Source organism: Empidonax traillii, unplaced genomic scaffold, assembly GCF_003031625.1.
Source record: "Empidonax traillii isolate 1590-97213 ecotype Southwest subspecies unplaced genomic scaffold, ASM303162v1 scaffold458:size851334, whole genome shotgun sequence".
NCBI classification, from domain to species: domain Eukaryota; kingdom Metazoa; phylum Chordata; class Aves; order Passeriformes; family Tyrannidae; genus Empidonax; species Empidonax traillii.
This window is the reverse complement of record NW_020955651.1, coordinates 810,923-829,978: the sequence shown is the minus strand read 5'-3', so window position 1 is coordinate 829,978 and position 19,056 is coordinate 810,923. Positions and strand designations below refer to the sequence as shown.

Here is a 19,056-nt window from a genome sequence, read left to right as displayed (position 1 = left end):
ATGATGTAAGTGAACTATGCATGTAAAGTGTCTTCTAACAAAAATGTTGAATAAATCTAAATTTTGGGTTACCTGTTTCATCTAGACTAGTTCCTCTCCTCTGCTAGAACATAAAAAACAAAAGCCTTCATCTCTGTGGCTGCTTGCTATTAAGGTCAGGATTTCCTTCTTTTCCTGCATAGGTGCTGAGGTGCCTGAGTTATTTTAGGGGTTAAAAGCTGTAGCCACTGATGCGTATATATGAGGCTGTATTCATAGAACACGGCTTGTAGCCTGACTCAAGCTATTACAGTCTAACAACAGGGACCAATAGAAAGAGAAGAAGATCCAAGAAAGCTGAGGTAAGCACAAACTCTGAAGCAATGTCAAATTAGAAGCAATAGCTAATAAGGTGTATATGGAAATACATCTGGGAATACTAGTATGTACTTCCAGTTTTATACGCTGCTAATTCTGAGAAGGATAGAAAGCAAACACAGTGGTTAGCAGCCAAAAGCTCTGAATTTACAGTGATTTCTAACTGGCTTCAGATAGCTCCAGGAACTTGACTAACAAGGTAATTTTTTTTTTTTTTAATAGTATTAAGGTTATGAATATTTACACAATAATAAGGTTGTGATTTCACTGTGTAAAAAAGAGATGTTATTCTTTAGAAATATTTTATTTGTTCTTTTTCTTTGGAATATTTCCAGATAGCAATGTCTGGGGCTGGATGATCTATAAGATACTGCACTTGTTACTGCTAATAACAGTGTTGAAAACTATTATATTACTACATATCTTATGCAGCAACTTAACTGAGCTCTTAACCTTACTGATGCATTAATCCTATGAGAAAATTTACTTTTTATTTAAATCCTATCTTTGAAAAAAAACTAAGCTAATTTTGACCAGAAATTTCACCTATCAGTCTCTTGACTCTGCACTGCAAAATTCTTGTTAATCTTCATTGTGCAGCAAGCAAGATAACAGAGTTTTTAAAGCACTGTTTTTGTGCTACAAAAATATTTCCTTTTGGATCAAATTATCAGTAATGATTTTGTTAATAATTTAATGGTGGAAGAGGCTAAACAAAACAAGTAGGTAAAATAGATACAAGATGCATGAGTGTACACAAAATAAGTTGGTTAGGATTTACTTTTTGTGGATATAATTTGGTTAGAACCTATTTTTTGTGTCATTTAGATAGGGCGTTTGTTTTGTCTGTTTGCTTTAGAAAAGGAAATTTATAACTTTGGATATGAGGGAGTGAATGAAGCAGGGAATGGACTAACCAAACATATTCCCTCCAAGCTTTTTAAGAATGAGCCCAACAAACAGCTGTTAAAACACTATTTGATCTTTCACTTTTCAATGAAGAAAAAAGACTCTGGAAAATCTGATCCAGATGCCATTATAATTTAAGAGACAGCAAAAGGGAAAAAGGAGTATGATTAATTTTAAAAGGAGGAACAGTCAGTACAATAGTATTTGTATCATCGTGGTAAAGATATCTTTTCTGAAGATTGTTCATTATATAATGTAGATTATAAGTCTGTACAGGAAAAGTTAAAAAAATTTATAAGAAGCACTGATTTAATGTCAGAAAAATGATCCCTGTTTTCAGGTTCTTTGAAATTACACTTGCATGGTCATCAGTTAAACTGGTAGCCAATGTGGAATCTAAGTTGAATGAGGGAAATGCTCATCAACATATAGCACTAAATTTTTTATACCTCTTATATTACTGTTCCTTTTTCCTTAACATGGCATGGGTAATACCCTAGGGGATAGAATTTGGCTGTTTATAAAGGAAGTATTAGTTAATATGCAAAACTGCTTTGTTAATCTAGTATGCTGCTATAGAATTATGTTGAGAGACAGCTAATTGTTTTTTTCCCCTTCAAAGGCAAACACAATGATCCTAAAAGTCTATACAAGCCTTTTGCTTTTGTTCTTGGCCAATTCTGTATGGACTCGAACTGTGAGACAAGTTTATGATGATCTGGATCCTGAGCATTGGTCTCACTACACTTCTGAGTGTCCACAAGAGTGCTTTTGTCCTCCTAGTTTCCCCAATGCATTGTACTGTGATAACAAAGGACTTAAAGAAATACCTGCAATTCCAGCACGAATTTGGTACCTCTATCTTCAAAACAATCTAATTGAAACACTTTCAGAGAAGCCTTTTGTGAATGCTACTCATCTGAGATGGATAAATCTGAACAAGAATAAGATCACAAACAATGGAATTGAGAGTGGTGTGCTGAGCAAGCTGAAAAGACTGCTTTACCTATTCCTTGAAGATAACGAATTGGAAGAGGTGCCTGCTCCATTACCAGTGAGCCTGGAACAGCTAAGACTAGCTAGAAACAAAATCTCCAAAATACCAGAAGGAGTCTTCAGCAACTTGGAAAACCTTACTATGTTAGATCTCCACCAGAACAGTTTGTTGGACAGCGCTCTTCAAAGTGACACCTTCCAAGGACTCAACAATCTTATGCAACTCAACATAGCAAAAAATTCACTCAAGAAAATGCCTTTAAGCATTCCAGCTAACACACTACAGCTGTTTTTGGACAACAACTCCATTGAAGTTATACCAGAAAACTACTTCAGTGCAATACCCAAAGTCACTTTTCTTAGGCTGAACTACAATAAATTATCTGATGATGGTATCCCTCCAAATGGGTTTAATGTTTCTTCTATTCTAGATCTACAGCTGTCTCACAATCAACTCACTAAAATTCCACCAATCAATGCTCACCTTGAGCACCTTCATCTTGATCACAACAAAATCAAAAGTAAGTGCATATTGTTGGTGTGGGACATAATTATTTTCAAGTGCCCACTTAACTATGGAAAATGCTCTATGAAATAAAGTGATTAATATCATAGAATCATTGAATAATTTGGGTTGGAAGGGATCTTTAAAGGTCATTTAGTCCAATCCTCCTAAAATAAGCAGGGATGTCTTCAATAGAAGAGGTTTCTCAGAGCCCTGTCAAACTGACCTTGAAAGTTTTCAGGGGTGGGGCATCTACCAACTCACTGGGCAACGTTTCAGGGTTTTACTGATTTTACAGAAGCTTTGTTCTACTAATATGTGTCTCCTCAAATGTCTTTCAACATCTTCCACTTCGCGTAAAAAGTCGAGGTTTTGTAGCCAAAGCAACAAAAGCCTGTTGTCATGCCATAGTTCCATTCCTAGCACTGCTTCTGAATTCATCCAGGTATAGTGGGGATGTGCTGGTTAGGAACATCACATATTTTATATACCAAAATTATCTGCTCAGTAAATCCTTTGTTTCATGCCAAAAGCCAAAATAAAAGTGATGACTTTCTATTTATTACTGCACAGAAGGATGTAAAACATTTATATTTATTTTCCTGTTATGGTGATTTAGCTGATTACACAGTCCCTTACTCCAGTACTAGTGCCACAGTACTCCTTAGCGCCACTGTAGTTCACAAATATACTAAAAATTATGGTTTGGCTTTTGTTTGAAACAAAGACCCATGAAAGGAGGATAGCCATTAATAATTTAGGTTAATTTGCTGCATTTTACAAAATAAATGTATGAAGTCTTGTTAATTTTTTTTTTTTTTGTACAACTGGTATATATTTAAGTGGTCTGAAAGATTTCTAACAGTTAATTAGGAGTTAGGGCTTATGACATATGTTGTTTCTGAACATATTTAATTGCCCCATAGTTATGAAGGGATTTGTTTCCATTGTTTCACTGCAGGGCCTCAGGTGCAGGTTTTATCCTGTCACTTTAGGTGGACACTAGATTCAAATCATTGGAATGTGGCCTGTCTAGTTTAAGAAGGATTTTGTATCTAGGTAGCATTTAAAGAGCTGCCTAATTATCTTCCTTTGAAGTTTGACAAAGCTTAAAACCATGAAAATCAACTTATGTAGTATGTGCAAGCTCAAGTCCTGCTTTCAAGTGAAACATGGGTACCTGCGAAGCTAAATCACAACAGCTTTCCACAAGCCTTATATTCCTCAATGCCTTTGCCACTTCTCAAAATTCATTGCTGCCTTAAACACAAAACTACTTTTAACTAAAATAATAAAAAAAGTTTTAATTTTTAGTAACTGCATATGAAGTAGTAAAAAAAATACTAAAAAAGGCAACTTGATACCTTATACAAAAATCAAGTATTATGTAAGGCACATTCTACAACATAGCATAATTGTTCAAGAGGTAGGGCTTAACGACGTAGTCTTCATGGGACACTGCTGTAATAGATGATATCTCAAAGGGCCTTTAATATTGCAAACAAGCAATGTAATTCCATCAGGCTGGAGTAACAAGATGTGTCATTACTGCATATTCATTTTGCCTTCTTAAATGGTGGAACTGATGATCAATCATTCCTTTAAGATAGCCAGTGTAAAGTTTTGAAAGAAGAATAATTGTAAAATCCTAGATCTGGTTTCTCCACAAAAGAGTCCTTATGAAGGTGTACTATTATGTGTGCAGTACTAACCCTTTTTGTAATATTAATTCTCATATATTCCTGCACAACTGCAAGTTGCTACTTCATTTTCTCTTGGTGATTCATAGTTATAAAGCTGGCATTGCCAGAACTCAGACATCAACATTTCTATGTAAATATAGTTTGCCAATGTTTTGTTGTATGTTATTGTTTAATATCAGTTCTTCATATAAGTGCAAGGCCTTATTTCTCCACAGACCATTTATGAAGATATAAGGCCTTCACTGCTGTGGTTACTACACCATGGCACTCAGGGCCACATCCAGTCTCATCTTAAAAACCTCCAGGGATCATGAATCCAATACCTCCCTAGGCAGCCCATTCCAATGCCCTCAGTAAAAAATTTCTTCAGAATATCCAGCCTAAACCTCCCCTGACAGAGCTTAAGCCCGTGCCCTCTTGTCCTACTGCTGGTTGCCTCGGAGAAGAGACTGACCCCCACCTGGCTACAACCTCCTCTCAGATACTTGTAGAGAGTGATGAGGTCACCCCTGAGCCTCCTCTTCAGGCTTAACAACCCCAGCTCCCTCAGCCTCTCCTCGAATCCCTTCACCACCACTAGTCTCAGTGGAACAAGAATTTCACCTGTAGTCCCTTCCCTAAGGATCTCAACACAGAGATAAAAGAAGTACTCAAAAGTTGGAATTAAAATCAACATAAAATCAAAACTAATCATGGCTCCAACATTTGCACCACTCTTGTTCCATGGAATTTTAAACCACACATGCTTACATATTTATCTAGGAGATACATCTTTGAGGCTCTGGGGAGATGTTAAATAGTGGAAAAGTGAGTGTTAAAAGAAGCAAAGAGAAGGCATGAAATGATGGTGTAGCAAGTGAGCAAGGGCTACTTGGTGGTATTACAGTGCTATCAAAGGACAGGTAAAAGTGAATATTAAGTTTCGCAGAAGAAAACCAGGAGGTTGGGTGCTGAGTATAATGTTATTCCATATGCAGAGAAACAGAGAAGTCTTTAGTAGCTAAATTATGAAGTCCAAGTAGCTTAATTATGTTTCTAAATTATGAGTTTTGCTGAAAAAGAAATAGGATCTTCTTCAGTTCTTCATCAGAAATACAGTGTTAGACTTTAATGAGAACCTTTCTGCAGTTTTCCCTTATAGCAGCTCCAGAGTCTCTTCTTTAAATATTATACCACATAATAATACTGTTGACAAGCAGTGGAATTAATTTTTTTTAAAATAACTATCCTAGATTTTTATCTAGTTTGGGCTAGTCATACCGACCAGCTGCTCAGTTAATGCAGAGATAAAGGATTGCAGGGGGAAAATGGTCCCATTTTAAGGAGCTGTAAATCACCTTTTGGAAACATTCATCTCTCAGTTTAAAAACAGAGTCCAGATGGTTTAGGTACACTGACAATCTCTACATGCATCAGTTTAGGTAGAGTGAATTGTACTTATGTAGATGCATAGGCCTGTCTCTCCTCCTTAAACAAAATTCAGTAATATACACATGAAGAGGATAGGAACAGGAAGAGGCTCTTACTCCTCTAATAGTTTGGGTAGGATTTATTGTTAGTGGGATGAGAAAAATAAAACCCCCAAACCACTTCACATCACATGTCATCAAGAAATAACTTCTTCATAGGTGGCCTGTGGTTAGATAACTTTTGTCTCACTTAAAGGCTAGAGTAATTAACCCAGTTAAAATAAGTGCAGTGAGATGATAGTTTCTAGGTCAGAGAAGACCAAGATTTAGAACACACTTGAAGCCTTCTTGTCTTCTACAGACAGTAGTGCTGACCAGAAAAGGTGGATATTTTCTGCTACATAATGTTGATCCCTGTAAAACTTGTAATAGCTGCTTTCGTAATGAAAACTCTCAAGCTTCCTGCTTCACAAATAAAAATAAGCTGTAGCTTGTTTCTTCCAAGAATATCAAAAGTTTTGCCAATATTAATCAAATTTCACAAGATAGACAAAGACGTTTTGATATCACAGATATGACTAAAGTTTCAGGCTCGGGCCAACTGGATGTATTTAACTAGTTTCCATGACAAAGTCCACTTCCAAGATGTTGCAAAAACCTGGGAAGTTGCTCAAAGTAGAGTGAAGGGTTTTCTTTTGGGGAAAAAAAAAGTAATTTACATTGTGATATTTTACATCATAACATTTATCTTGGGATACTGTAATCGGAAGATGTGTGCATATTATCATTGTTAAATATAAAGGGAGAAAAATTTTGGTAGAAATCTGAGTTGCTAAAAAAATATTTTTCAAAAGATCTGTTACACACACGTTCTCCGTTCATTTTTTTTCATTTGTTTGGGAGCCAGCAAGATCCTCAGGCCATAAGACCAATCACTAAATACTATAATTTGATCAAAGGAATTTGACATCTTATCAAACACCACTTCAGTACTTTCTAGAATGAACTCATTTTGAGCTGAAATAGGGCAGCAGCTGCCTGACTATTCAACAACTGAAGACAAAATAAGAAAGGCATCTTAGCCAAGTGCAGATGTAACCTAGAGGAGACAATGTAGAGCCCAAGCCATTCAACACTTATGAATATAGATAATGATTTAAGCCACAGTTTCAAATTTTATCTGAACAGAAACAAACTATGTGTGATGTATAAAGAATGTTAAGGATTTGTTGGATTTCAGATTAAAAAGAAAAATAACCCATTGTAAAATTATATTCTTGCAACTGAAACCAACTCTACTGAAGAATGTGAGAGAACAGGAAAATACAGATGATAAAAGTTAAAAACACTAAATGAAAATTTCCTCTGATTCAATGCTGCTATCATTTTGAATGAAGGATCTTCATTAGGGAATATTATCAACCTAAAATTAATGTACTGTCATTGAAATAAGATGTTCAAAACCTCCCAACATTAATCTCTTCTGGTTCTCTCAGAGGCTAGAGAGCTATTTCTCAATGCTTACCATGTAGTGGCCTAAATTGTCCAAGGTAAAATTATGCATCTGTCCAAGGTAAAATTATGCATCTAGTGGCCTTTATTCATAATTGTAGCACAGTAAATATGTGATTCACTGATCAAGATTACATTATAATAAGATCTTTGTTGATTCATCAAAAAAGTAGTTAATTGTTGGCATTTTACAAATTTGATAGAAACAACTGTCTCCCATACAAATATCAGTGGAAGTCTGCTTTATTTGTTTCCTAAATGGATTTTGTTTTCATGAACCTTCCCCATAGAAATTACCTAAAATGTTGATTTATATTTTCAGGTGTCAATGGTACTCAAATGTGCCCAGTCTCAATTGCCCTAGAAGAAGACTATGGTTATTACGGTAGCATCCCTCGCCTCCGATACCTTCGTCTGGATGGAAACGAAATTCAGCCTCCAATCCCATTGGACATCATGATATGTTTCCGACTACTTCAAGCTGTTGTCATATAAAGATATTGCAGTGTCACTCTTGTACTGTAAGAGTGCTAAAATACAAGTTTTGCTGGAATGAAACTTGGTCTAACGCAGAAATCAAGAAATAACAGCTTTATTTGACTTGAATTTTTTTCTTTGCTTTTATCTTTTCTACGGCTGACAAAGATGTTCTTCTTTCAGAAGAGATTTTGTACGGACCTGAAACATGTGTTTAACACTTTACCCTAGAATTTCTAGTGGGAATATATTGAAAATCATCTGCGTAAGATCCCAAATATTCCAAAGAACCTATTACATGGTTCTTGTCAAATGCAAGGTCTGCCATGTTAACATCATTGCTATAAACAAATTATATTTCCTTATTTTGTTATGTAGTAACTAACACAGTGAATTTGGGTGCACTTGGCCAAATACATATACTAGTAAAATCACAAGCTGCATGACTACTAGTAATCAGAACTGTCAGTGTCATTTAAGATAGTGACTAGTGGTTAACAACCATTAACATGCACTTAACTCATAAATTTTTGTCATCATTTGAAGACTGACACTTTTAAGGTAAAAAATAAGAGTCTCAGCATCCAAAGCAATATACTGAATATATATTGTCATAGGGATTCATTCAGTGAATGATTTCAGAATTGGAATCGACTGATCCAACTTAAATCCAGGGACAAGAGAAAATAGGATGAAATCCCGTTCTATCAAAGTACCAATTTTCTGCAATTTCATTCTTCAGTATTTCATTTCTAGTTTTGACACCATTTCTTTCTGTAATTTTGGGATAGTCATTGAATATTTGGTTCATTTCAGTTTCCACAGAGATATAACCAACAGTAATGACTACATATTTCACAGACTAGGTACTTCACAAAAAATTTAGTGGCTAGTTAGTGCTACAGTGATCAAGAGAAAACAAATAAATTAAGATATACATATCTTCTCAGTTGTTTACTAAACTAGCCAAATATTTGCATAGCAATTGTATCAGTTTAAGCAAATAAAATCAACTTAGAGCAGTATTTAGCTATCTATTAACTAAATTTGTTAACTGATATACATGCACATAGTAAAACTGGATTTTAGAGAAGTCCAGGTATTTAGAACACAGTACATTAACAATTCATTAACAAGTGAGATATCATCAGCAACTTTTTATGAAATCTGATTTATGTTTTTTCTATTTTATAAAAATGGGATTTCAATAAATGAATAGTAGAATCAGCTATTCAATGTGAGACTATGACATCCTTATTTCTGACAACCAGCACAACAAACTATCCATCAGTCCTATTATTTTAGTCTTCTTGCATCCATAGATAGAAGTAATTAGTTGATCTTTGATATCTTGAATCTATTACTAGCATTTTAAGACTAATCTCAATAGCAAGCATTTAAAGCTATGCATGTGATATAATTTTTCCTTTGAAGATAAGGTATTTTCTTAAAAATAGGTTTTGAAAGTTGTTGAGAACTGCAGTTCTAACAGTCAATCTTTTTTATGTGAAAATCAGGCCTTATTCTGCTTCAGAGTACTTGTGGAAATAGCCTAGTATAGAAATCCAGCATACAAATAACCATTTCAGAAATCCTATCACAAAAAGAAATTATTTTTGCTGTTCTTTCGATGTGATTGCTGAGAAACTCCTGCCCTTCTAGTAGAATATTTTCTGTACATCTGTGTTCACCCAATATGAAAAAATACAGATTTAAAAAGTCTCTACAATATGTATGCATGTTTAGCTATATTCTTTACTCAATAATAGCATATTAATTTATTTTTTGGAAAAAAAGGTGACAATACTACTAATTAAATTATAACAATTATGTTCTTGTACTTGGAAATCAATCTCCACTTTAAACAAAAAACAAATACATGTACTCCAAAGTAAATATTATCAAGCATATATGCATATTATTAACATTATTTATGTTTTTGATCATACAGCAAAGCATCTTGAAGTTCCTGTAAAAAATTATGACTCTTTTAGGTCCCCTAAAGGTTCATATTAAAGGAGAAAAGACTAACCCTTCCCCAAAGAGATGTCTAACTTACATATGGGAAGGATTGATATGTAAAATCATAAAGGGACACTAGATCATCAATGTACTCAATTTTCTGGATAGACGTATTATGCAATGAAATCAGGAGCACATGAAATAATTTTTAACAGTTATTTTCACCTGTTGGCCTGCTATTTTTCCAATACAGTGTAGTTCTTCAAAGGTCAGTGCTATCTAATGGAACAGACATGCAGAGAGATGCTCAAGATTTATCTCTGTCAAATGCCACATAATCTGAGGGAAGAGAAACATTTATGATATATCCTTGGACAAGCTTCTATTGCGCTGAAGAGCTGCTGCTGCTAAGTGCTTGCTCTACACATTTGATTCAACCCATTGACTCCACATCTGGGAACTGTGTAATAAAGAGAAAATCCTAAGTATCCTCACTTAGGCTAATTTGTCCCATCCTGACTTTCTCTACCAGAAACAGCACTATGAATTAGAATACTAAATAGTTATGTTTTGGTAGTGACCTTCACAAAGTAAATCAACTCTGATTGAGGGTTGAGCTGCTTTACTGAATACGCATGTCCATTTGCAAGTCTTAATATTCTTAAACATCCTGCTAAAGTTGGTGAAATTTCCCTACAGACTACAATAGCAGGCCTGAATTTCATTCTTTTATGGAACTAAACAGCGTCGGTTCTCAGTCATTACACATTCTTTTCATTCACTGTGCCAGAAGACTATAAAGGAATATGTAAAACACAGTGTCTTTCTCCCCAATGTAGAGGGTCATTAATACAATGTAAAAAGCCTCACTGCGCTTGCAAGTCTGATGTTAATTCTTCCTAATCCTAGATTGCTCTAAAACTCCCCACTGGTATTTCTTGGTTTAGAAAAAAATGTGGTCTCTTCCACTGAAAGGAGTGACGAACACACCTCTCAGCTGTCCTGTCTGAACCCCCAGTTCTCATCATGAAACAGCCATTTGTTTTGCTTATTTGTCAAAACACATTGCAAACAGTTTTGAATAGAATACCATGTACAGAAACAAAGACATTTACAAATATGAGTAACTGAGAACAAAATAGGTCACCACAAACGCCATGCAGTCTTGGTCAATCACTAACCAAACCGCAAACACCTAGTGTTTTTTGCACAAATCCATATTATGAGTTAAAATCCATATGAGTTAACTTTGAAATTTTTTGTTAATACAGATGTGCTATCACCTCAGTCCAGAGTGCACACAGTTGCTCTGCAAAGAAAAACATTAAAGCTAAGTGAGAGACTCAAGAACTGAAAAATACCCAAACATTTCTGACATGCCTTCTGTGACTGGAGGCTGGAGGCTGGATTTTCAAAAGGTTGTGGGGTTTTATAAACACATTTGGCTCTGCAGGAAGAAAAGTGCTTAATAGATGCTGCTAGCATAGTTAAAAATTCAGTCATATGCATGAATTTCCCTCTTCCATAATCTTCTCTAGCATTTTCTCTTTCTTTCCCAATATCCAGTTTGTTACCACTTTCTTCTTCAATATTTTTAAAGAAAAACACCACCATAACAATCATCTGTAGATGCCAGTGACCACAACAAGCTGTATGACACTTGGAAGAAGAAACACAAACACTGAGAGGTAAAAATTTGGAAGACAAGCAAAAAGCCAATTCACATGTTTGCAGTTTTAACTCCAACACATATCCTGTGTCACTGAAGGGATTTTCAGTCACCCTTGTTGCACCCAAATGGTTTCCAATGTTTGCCAAAAGTATTTGTTGTCATTTTTCCAGCCTGGGAAAGTTATTTGCTAATATCATATTGCATCTAGTTTTATTACCTACCTGGAATCAGATTACTGTAACATCTACATTTCTGTGTTGATTGTTAAACAGCTAATATCACTATTCTGCCATGTCAGTCTTTGACATTGTTGAAGTTAGTGAATTAACATCCTTCTTTTGGTTGAAACCTCCTCAGTAATTACATTTTTTTTTTTTTTACACGGAATTGTTTACCCATTTCAACATGAAGGGAAGCTCTACAGGGCACCCCACTGTCCGTATAGTGGTGCTCAGGAACAGTAGCAAACATTTCCAGTCAAGTGTATGAAGAAATACCCATCACTGGCATCACGTTCTGCCCTAGCTAATTTATTATCTTCTGACTCCTGTGCTTGCACTATCAGTGTTAGTTCCAACAATCTTATACTGTAATGAATTTGAAACCTTTCCCTGCACTGTTGCCTGAATGTTCTTCTTCCTGTTTTTGTCTTGGTTTCTGTTGCATTAGAAGCAGTCCAGAGGAGGGCCACTAAGTTGATCAGAAAGTTGGAATGCCTCTCCTACGAAGTCAGGTTAAGAGAGTTGGGTAATTAAGCCTGGAGAAGAGAAGACTTCAGAGAAGTTGTGGATGTTTCATCCCTATAATTGCTCAAGGCCAGGTTGGGTGGGGCTCTGAGCAACCTGGACTAGTAGAAGGTTCACTGTCTATGGTAGGACAACTGAAACTAGATCTTGAAGGTCCCTTCCAATCTAAACCACTCTGTTATTCTATATCCATTTGATCAACCTGTCTGCCTATCAGTTTGATTTAGTTTTGCTTCTTCGGTGTTTATTAGCTAATGCATGTTAAAGCACATAGTGTTAATGCCTGCTTTGATGTCAACCCTTTTCTGGTAGTTCACCTACATATGGGTTTCTCTGGGGGACATTCTGACTGCCAAACTTACTGCAGCAAACAGCATGCCCACCTCCTCCTATGTATGTGCTCACACCAAGGCTGATGCTGTCAGGTAAATAGAGTATAAGTGGATATCTCTTTTCCAAGGCTTCTCTCCCCACTCTCAGTCTTTTTTGTAGGGAAGTTGGCAAAGAATCTGGAATCACATCTTTGACAAAAAAAGCTGTTCCTAATTAGGATCTGGGGCAATGAAAGTGACATGTGGAATCAGCAACACTCAGTAAAGCTAGACTTTTTCAATACATCATTTATTCATTAAAATAGTCTATCACCATTTTTATTAAATGTTACTGAATTCAGGAAAAAAAAAAGTTAAATCATTTCAGCCACAGGAAAGGAAAGAAAAAAAACAGTGTTCATCCTTCTTATTTAATGTTCTTGTTGCTAAGATGTCCATATAGCATGTACTGAAATCCTGGAATTTGTCTGAAATCACGTTCCTACTAATAGGAAGGCTATTTCAAGGAGAGTAATCTCCTTCTGATGCTTTACTTTGTAACAGGACTTGAAATAATCACCAATTCTCTATCCTGGCAGTGAGGATAGGCTTCATGGTATTATGGGATCTAGGTCCAAATCCTTTTCTGAATCAGAAGCAGATTGAATTGGAGTGGAGATTTTTTTTTCTCTGAGGAAGCTGGTTTGAGCACCAAACTAAAGGTTCACTCTATTTTGTGAATCCTAAGATTTGTTTTTTTTAATGACTGGAACTGCTTCCAGTGAAAAAGATTGATGACGACTCTTCCCAACACTGCTTAGCAGCAGAATAGGTGGGAGTTACATCGTAAATATCTTCACTAAGAACGCTGCCAGGTACAGGGCTCCCAAACTGCTTGTTTCTAAATTAGTGGCCAACTGGGGAAGAGAAAGCTCTGTGTGAAGATTTTCTCTGAAGGTCGTGGTGTGAATCTTTTAAAAAGCTAGTTATTCATGTGTTTGTTTTGGTTTGATGCAAGTTCATTACCATTCAATTTAAAATACAACATATAAACATGGTGTGACGTTTATTTTCCATTTCACTGTAAGGAAGATTAAAATAATTAATTCTAAGTCAAATAAATATAAATATTTTTATATTATTCTGACCATCAAATAAACAAACAGAAAAGCCAGTTTTCTGTTCTGAAGGCAAGATTTCCATGGTTTCCCTTTTTCTCCATTGTTCTTTCTATATATCTGCATTTTGCCTGGGATCAAGGTAGAAGAATTATCAGGTACTGAAGAACATTGAGAATTATTTCAGCTGCAGTATTATACATGCTTCCCATTCTCCTCAAAGTGTTAATAAGACGTGCCTGTATTTTCCTAGTTTTGTAGGGTCTGCATACAGGCCCTCTTTCTTTGTGCTGTTTCAACCACAGTGGTGGTCAATGCTTGTGCAAGATCTTTGTTCAGGAAAAAAAAGTACTCCCAGGGATTTAAGACCTTCTGTGGTGCCTGCTTTCCCCATATTTAGACATCCTTTTCTTACCTCCTGACACTCTTGTGGGTTTTATTTCTGGTGGTTTAACACTATCTCCATACCACCATTTTTCCCAACGTTAGTATTGTGAGGCATGGCGTGGGATGAGTCCTGTTGCTGCTGGGCTACTTTTGACATGGCCCATCTGGACCTGATGGAGGAATGACAGCTTGTGTGTGTTGTGTCTGAGGAGCTGAAGCAAGTGACCAGCAGCTCAGGCTTATGAAGGTATTGAATTATGTAGTAGGAATCAATGCAAGAATGGGGCTCAACAACTAAAATATGTCTATTTTACCACAAACATGCAGAGCATAAAATCATCCAGTGCAAAAGAGATGGAGGGGAAAATGTAATTGGGGCAAACTGTCAGACTTAAAAGTACATGCAACTACTTGTATAGGTGAGAAAGAGAGGGAGGGAGAGACAGAGACAGAACAATTAGCTCTGTCTGGCCAAGGATTAACAACTCCGGGAACTAACCTGTTTCTTAAAATTTGTTTCAAACCTGAAGGATCCTAATACTAACTATATATATATATATATATTATATATATATATATATAATATATATATATATATATATATATAAAATAAGGTGACCAAAAGCCCACCTGAGGTATTCTGCTTGACACATTAGCCCTATGCTGCTTTTGGTTTGGGTGGAGTTAATTTTCTTAACAGCAGCCACTATAGGCTGTGTTTTGGATTTGTGTTGGAAACACTGTTGATAATATAGAGATGTTTCTGTTATTGCTGAGCGGTGCTTGCACAGCATCAAGGCCTTTTCTGCTTCCCAGCCCACCCCACCAGTGAGGAGGCTGGGGATGAGCAAGGAGTTGGGAGGGGACACGACTGGGACAGCTGACCTTACTGACCAAAGGGACATTCCAGACCACATGGCACCATACTCAGGACAAGAAGGTGGATGAAGGAGAAGGGGTGGTAGTATTTGTCTTCCCAAGTCACCATTACATGTGATGAAACTCTGCTTTCCTGGAGGTGGCTGAACACCTTCCTGCCCATGGGGTTCCTTGTATTCTTTCACAGAAAGAATATTGCTTTGCTTTCACAGTGATCTGCTAAAAGACACATTTTGTATGGAATATTGGCCTCCCATTGAAGTGAAAACACTTGATATTTCTAAATTATCCCTGCTTTGTTTGTGTGTAGAGACACATATAATAATTTTAAGAGTGTTTTTAAATCCAACAAAATGCCTAAAGAACTGGGAACCACCTGAACTGCTATTCCAGTTTGTTTCTTTGCTGGGAATGGAAATACCTATTCTTTGAAGAGTCTAAGCCCTTGGACTTAAGCCTTTTAACTCGTCTAAAGATGAATTGAACATACTGAAGCCTTGTGTTTTCTACAGCTGAAAAAAAAAAAAACAACCTGAGAGCAAATTATAGAGCCCTTGACCAGGATTAGGTGGTGCTTCCTCCTCTGCATCACAAGATCATGGAGATCAGTTGTCAGTGGTTGAACTGGGACAAGATACAAAGTGTGCAGAAAGGGAAGTGATGTGGTATGAAAAAATGAGAAATTAGTCAATAGATTACAGTCAAAATGGCTATGGACTGTATTTTTTGCTTAGAAAAGTATATGAGCTTTACCCACATTGATAATATTTTCATCTTTTTTTTTTTTTTTTTTAAAAAAGCCCTTTCCCACCATCATAATTGTGGAAAAACTGTCTGCTTAGGAGGAGTTCTTAGGGATCTCAAAAATCCGTGCAGGAGCCTTCGTTGGTATCAATTTCACTCAGTACTTCCAGACATATGGAAAGGTTTTCATTGTAGCCAATATCTGAACAAGTAACAAAACGACTTTATTTGACATTTGTTGTCTCATCAATATAACCATAATTTGATAAGCAAGGAGAAAAAGGAAGTCAAACACTAGGAGAGAAGATGAGAGATATGAAAAAGATGACTAGGAAGGGGAGAGAAGAAATTTGGTCTGAAGGAATAAAGGAGAAAGAAGGAAACATGTTTGGAAAACAAGGAAGGTTGAGAGATGCCTTTTTGAGCATCCCTTTGCATGACAGTAAAAGAAGAGAGAATATACAAGGAACTTAGATGCTTTTTGGGAGGAAAACTGAGAACCTTGGAAACTACTGGTCCTCAATGCCTCTTATAGCACTGCTGTGGTCTTTCCTAAAGCCTGTGACTTATAATGCTTCAGCCTAATCTGCTGTTACTTTTGAGAACTGGCAGGAGAGCAGCTAATAACAAGTGTTCAGTATTTTTTAATGCTGTCCAAAGTGCTGTGATTAATACATAGTCCAAACACAAAGAAAATGTGCAGATGTGTCAATAACAGTCATGAGTTTTCTTGAAATCATGCATTATTTTATTCTGTGCACTGTTCCATGCTGATGCGGAGCTGTCTTTTAGACATCAAGAATTCCAGAGGGAATATGGTAATATGCCACAACCATCAATTTTGTTAGTTGGAAACCACATGAAGGGGCAATGTCAGCTGGCAAATCAACTCTTGCAGCTTCTTAGGCTTAGCCTCTGTCCTGGAAACTATATGATCCTCCATGTTTTTCTCAGTTTTATCAGCTGACATTCCAGACACTGGCTGACATGAGATTCATGGTCTACTAACTCTCAGAAGCATACTAACTTGTTGGGTTTTACAGAAGTGCTATGGCCCCTTAAATACTTTCAGGTACTGAGTCATGGCTCAGATGTACCACAAACTAAAAAGTAAACTTCTTCTTCTTGCTAGCCTCCATTTAACATCATGTAATGAAAAAGTCTTATTTTTTTCTAGGAATACAAGAGAAAAGTTATCCATGCCGAGGGAGGAAAGTCACTGTTGGACAGTTATATGAAAAAATTTCAAAGAAATTCTAAGTGCCGTCCAAACACTGCTTCATCATAAAATCTTGGGCATCTATACATTTGTAAATGGGATGGCTTTGTAAAGTCATCTTACTCATGATACTAGATAGTTAATCTTGATTAATGTGGGTCAAAGTTAAATACTGATTTCATATCATCAGAAATCTAACTTGCAGGATTTTTTTTTCATCAGAAAATTGGTTTTACTTTTCAAGTTAAACATGTTTCAGTTGTTGGTTTTTGTGGGTTTTGGTTTTTTTTGTTGTTAGTTTTTGTGTTTTTTTTAAGGCAGATGAATATCTGATCTTACTTTCTGTGGGATTCCAGGAATCCAAAAGTGAATTTCTTATGACAGAGACAGATTGGGTTACATTGGTCCCAAATGCATTTTGGTCAACAATTGAACAGTGAGAACAGCAGCACTGTTTTGAAATGGCCATGATAGCAAAAGTAATAACATTCAGCTGTTCCCTCACCCTGGCCTATGAAGTCAGTGAAGTAGTCATTCCCAGGTGGTAGGGGTGATCTTATGAGTTCCTAGTAAAGAAATTAAAGGAAAATGAAAGGTTAAAAGGAAAACTGTGCGAATTTCCCAAAGTACTTTTCTACTTTCACAATATATGGAACAGTACAAAAAGTTATTAACTTTGAAGGTGAATTTCAGTGACAAAGAAGAGGGAAGGTTGAGAAGAAAGTATTCAAAAGCTCTCATATCAAATACCTCTACCCACAGTATTGTTTTTTGGCTCAAACTTTTTTTAAACACATTTTTATTTCAATATATAATCAAGTTAAGAAAAAAAATGTTGTTCTGGATCCCTCTCCACACCTACACATCTTCTTTCCAGAATCCCACAGTAGCAAGATTGTTCTTTCCGTCAATAGCTTGTGACTGAGTGATATATCTGCTCATTTCAGTAAGTTTTTTCCAATTAAATATGTGTAGCACACAAAAGAAACATATTGCATACACATATAAGACACAGGGTAGAAGAAGAGGCACAAAAGGGAATAAAAGATATTATGAAATGAAGGCTTTCATGAAACTGGTTTTAGTTAGAGAAAAATGAAACTTTTAACCATAATCAATGCTTCAAGCTGTTCCGGAAATAATCCCAGAGAAATGAAATGAGAATCAGGTACATGAAAGCTTCTGAGTTCGAAATAGTAACAGCTGTGTCTAGAGAAGCTGGACAAGGGGGCTTCTTATTCAAATATGTTTAAAATGGTATTTTTCATTCAAGCACACATTTCTGTCCATTAAAACAAAAGAAAAAAAAACAGGGCTAAGAACACAGAACAAACACCATACAATCTTCAATAAACAGCCTTATAATCAAACACCATGTAATTATTTCAAGAACTGAATGCCAAAAATATGTTGTGACTCCATGAAATGTACGCTTAAGGATTTGTGGAAGATAATAGATATTCTAGGATCTGTGCCCATTTATCCCATTTTGTTCCACATGAAAAAAATTATATTAAATCAACTGAATATCTGGAAAGAATTAAATCATCATCTCTCATTGGCAAACCTAAAGGAAAAAATCACAAGAAAGCACAGTTTTATATAATAAAAGTTCTCATGTTTCATGGAGTAAAAGGGAAAAATCTAACTGCCAAAGGGAAAGTTTTGTTGCCTTTGGTTATTCTTCTTCTCAGACGATATATTATGAAGTTCTTGTCTCCTCCCTTTTATTATCTTTCTGCAATGATATAAAATTCCAGACATAATGAAATAAAACCATTTCGAACACTAAAGCAGAAAGTCCTACAGGGCTATAGCAGCTGACACAGTGACAGTCAGTGGCACTGTACAGTAACAACTAAAGCTGACCGGTCTCCTCAGCAAGATTCTTTTTAATGATAGAAATGTCTGACTTATTCACTGCCCTTGAATTCTATTTAAGTGGACCAAAATCTGCCTTTGTTAATGGTGTTTCAGGGGTGTAAATGAAAGCAAGAACTTTCTCAAAAGACTAAGCTCACTGCAGGCTTCAAGTGATTTACTTCAGAGATGGCTTTAGTTCAGTAATGCAGTTTTACAAGTCATGCTGCACTGCTCTTTAATTTATATTTAGTTTTGGCATATCGTGCTTGTGTGTTAGCTATCATTAA

At 36.0% G+C, this 19,056-nt stretch overlaps 1 protein-coding gene across 1 annotated transcript; it reads left to right on the top strand.

Moving 5' to 3' along the window:
* The first annotated feature begins 288 nt into the window (after window positions 1–288).
* On the top strand, window positions 289–7,896 carry KERA (keratocan). Its single transcript, XM_027895356.1, has 3 exons — window positions 289–341; window positions 1,889–2,783; window positions 7,714–7,896. Exons 2-3 carry the CDS (start codon window positions 1,898–1,900, stop codon window positions 7,884–7,886), a joined length of 1,059 nt encoding a protein of 352 aa, XP_027751157.1. The 5' UTR covers window positions 289–341; window positions 1,889–1,897; the 3' UTR covers window positions 7,887–7,896.
* The last annotated feature ends 11,160 nt before the right edge of the window (window positions 7,897–19,056 follow it).

Excerpts from the sequence above, each read along its gene's own strand:
- KERA (XM_027895356.1), top strand. The coding sequence starts at position 1,898 with ATGATCCTAAAAGTCTATACAAGCCTTTTGCTTTTGTTCTTGGCCAAT. Across the intron at positions 2,784-7,713 it reads TGATCACAACAAAATCAAAA|GTGTCAATGGTACTCAAATG; the intron begins GTAAGTGCATAT and ends TTATATTTTCAG.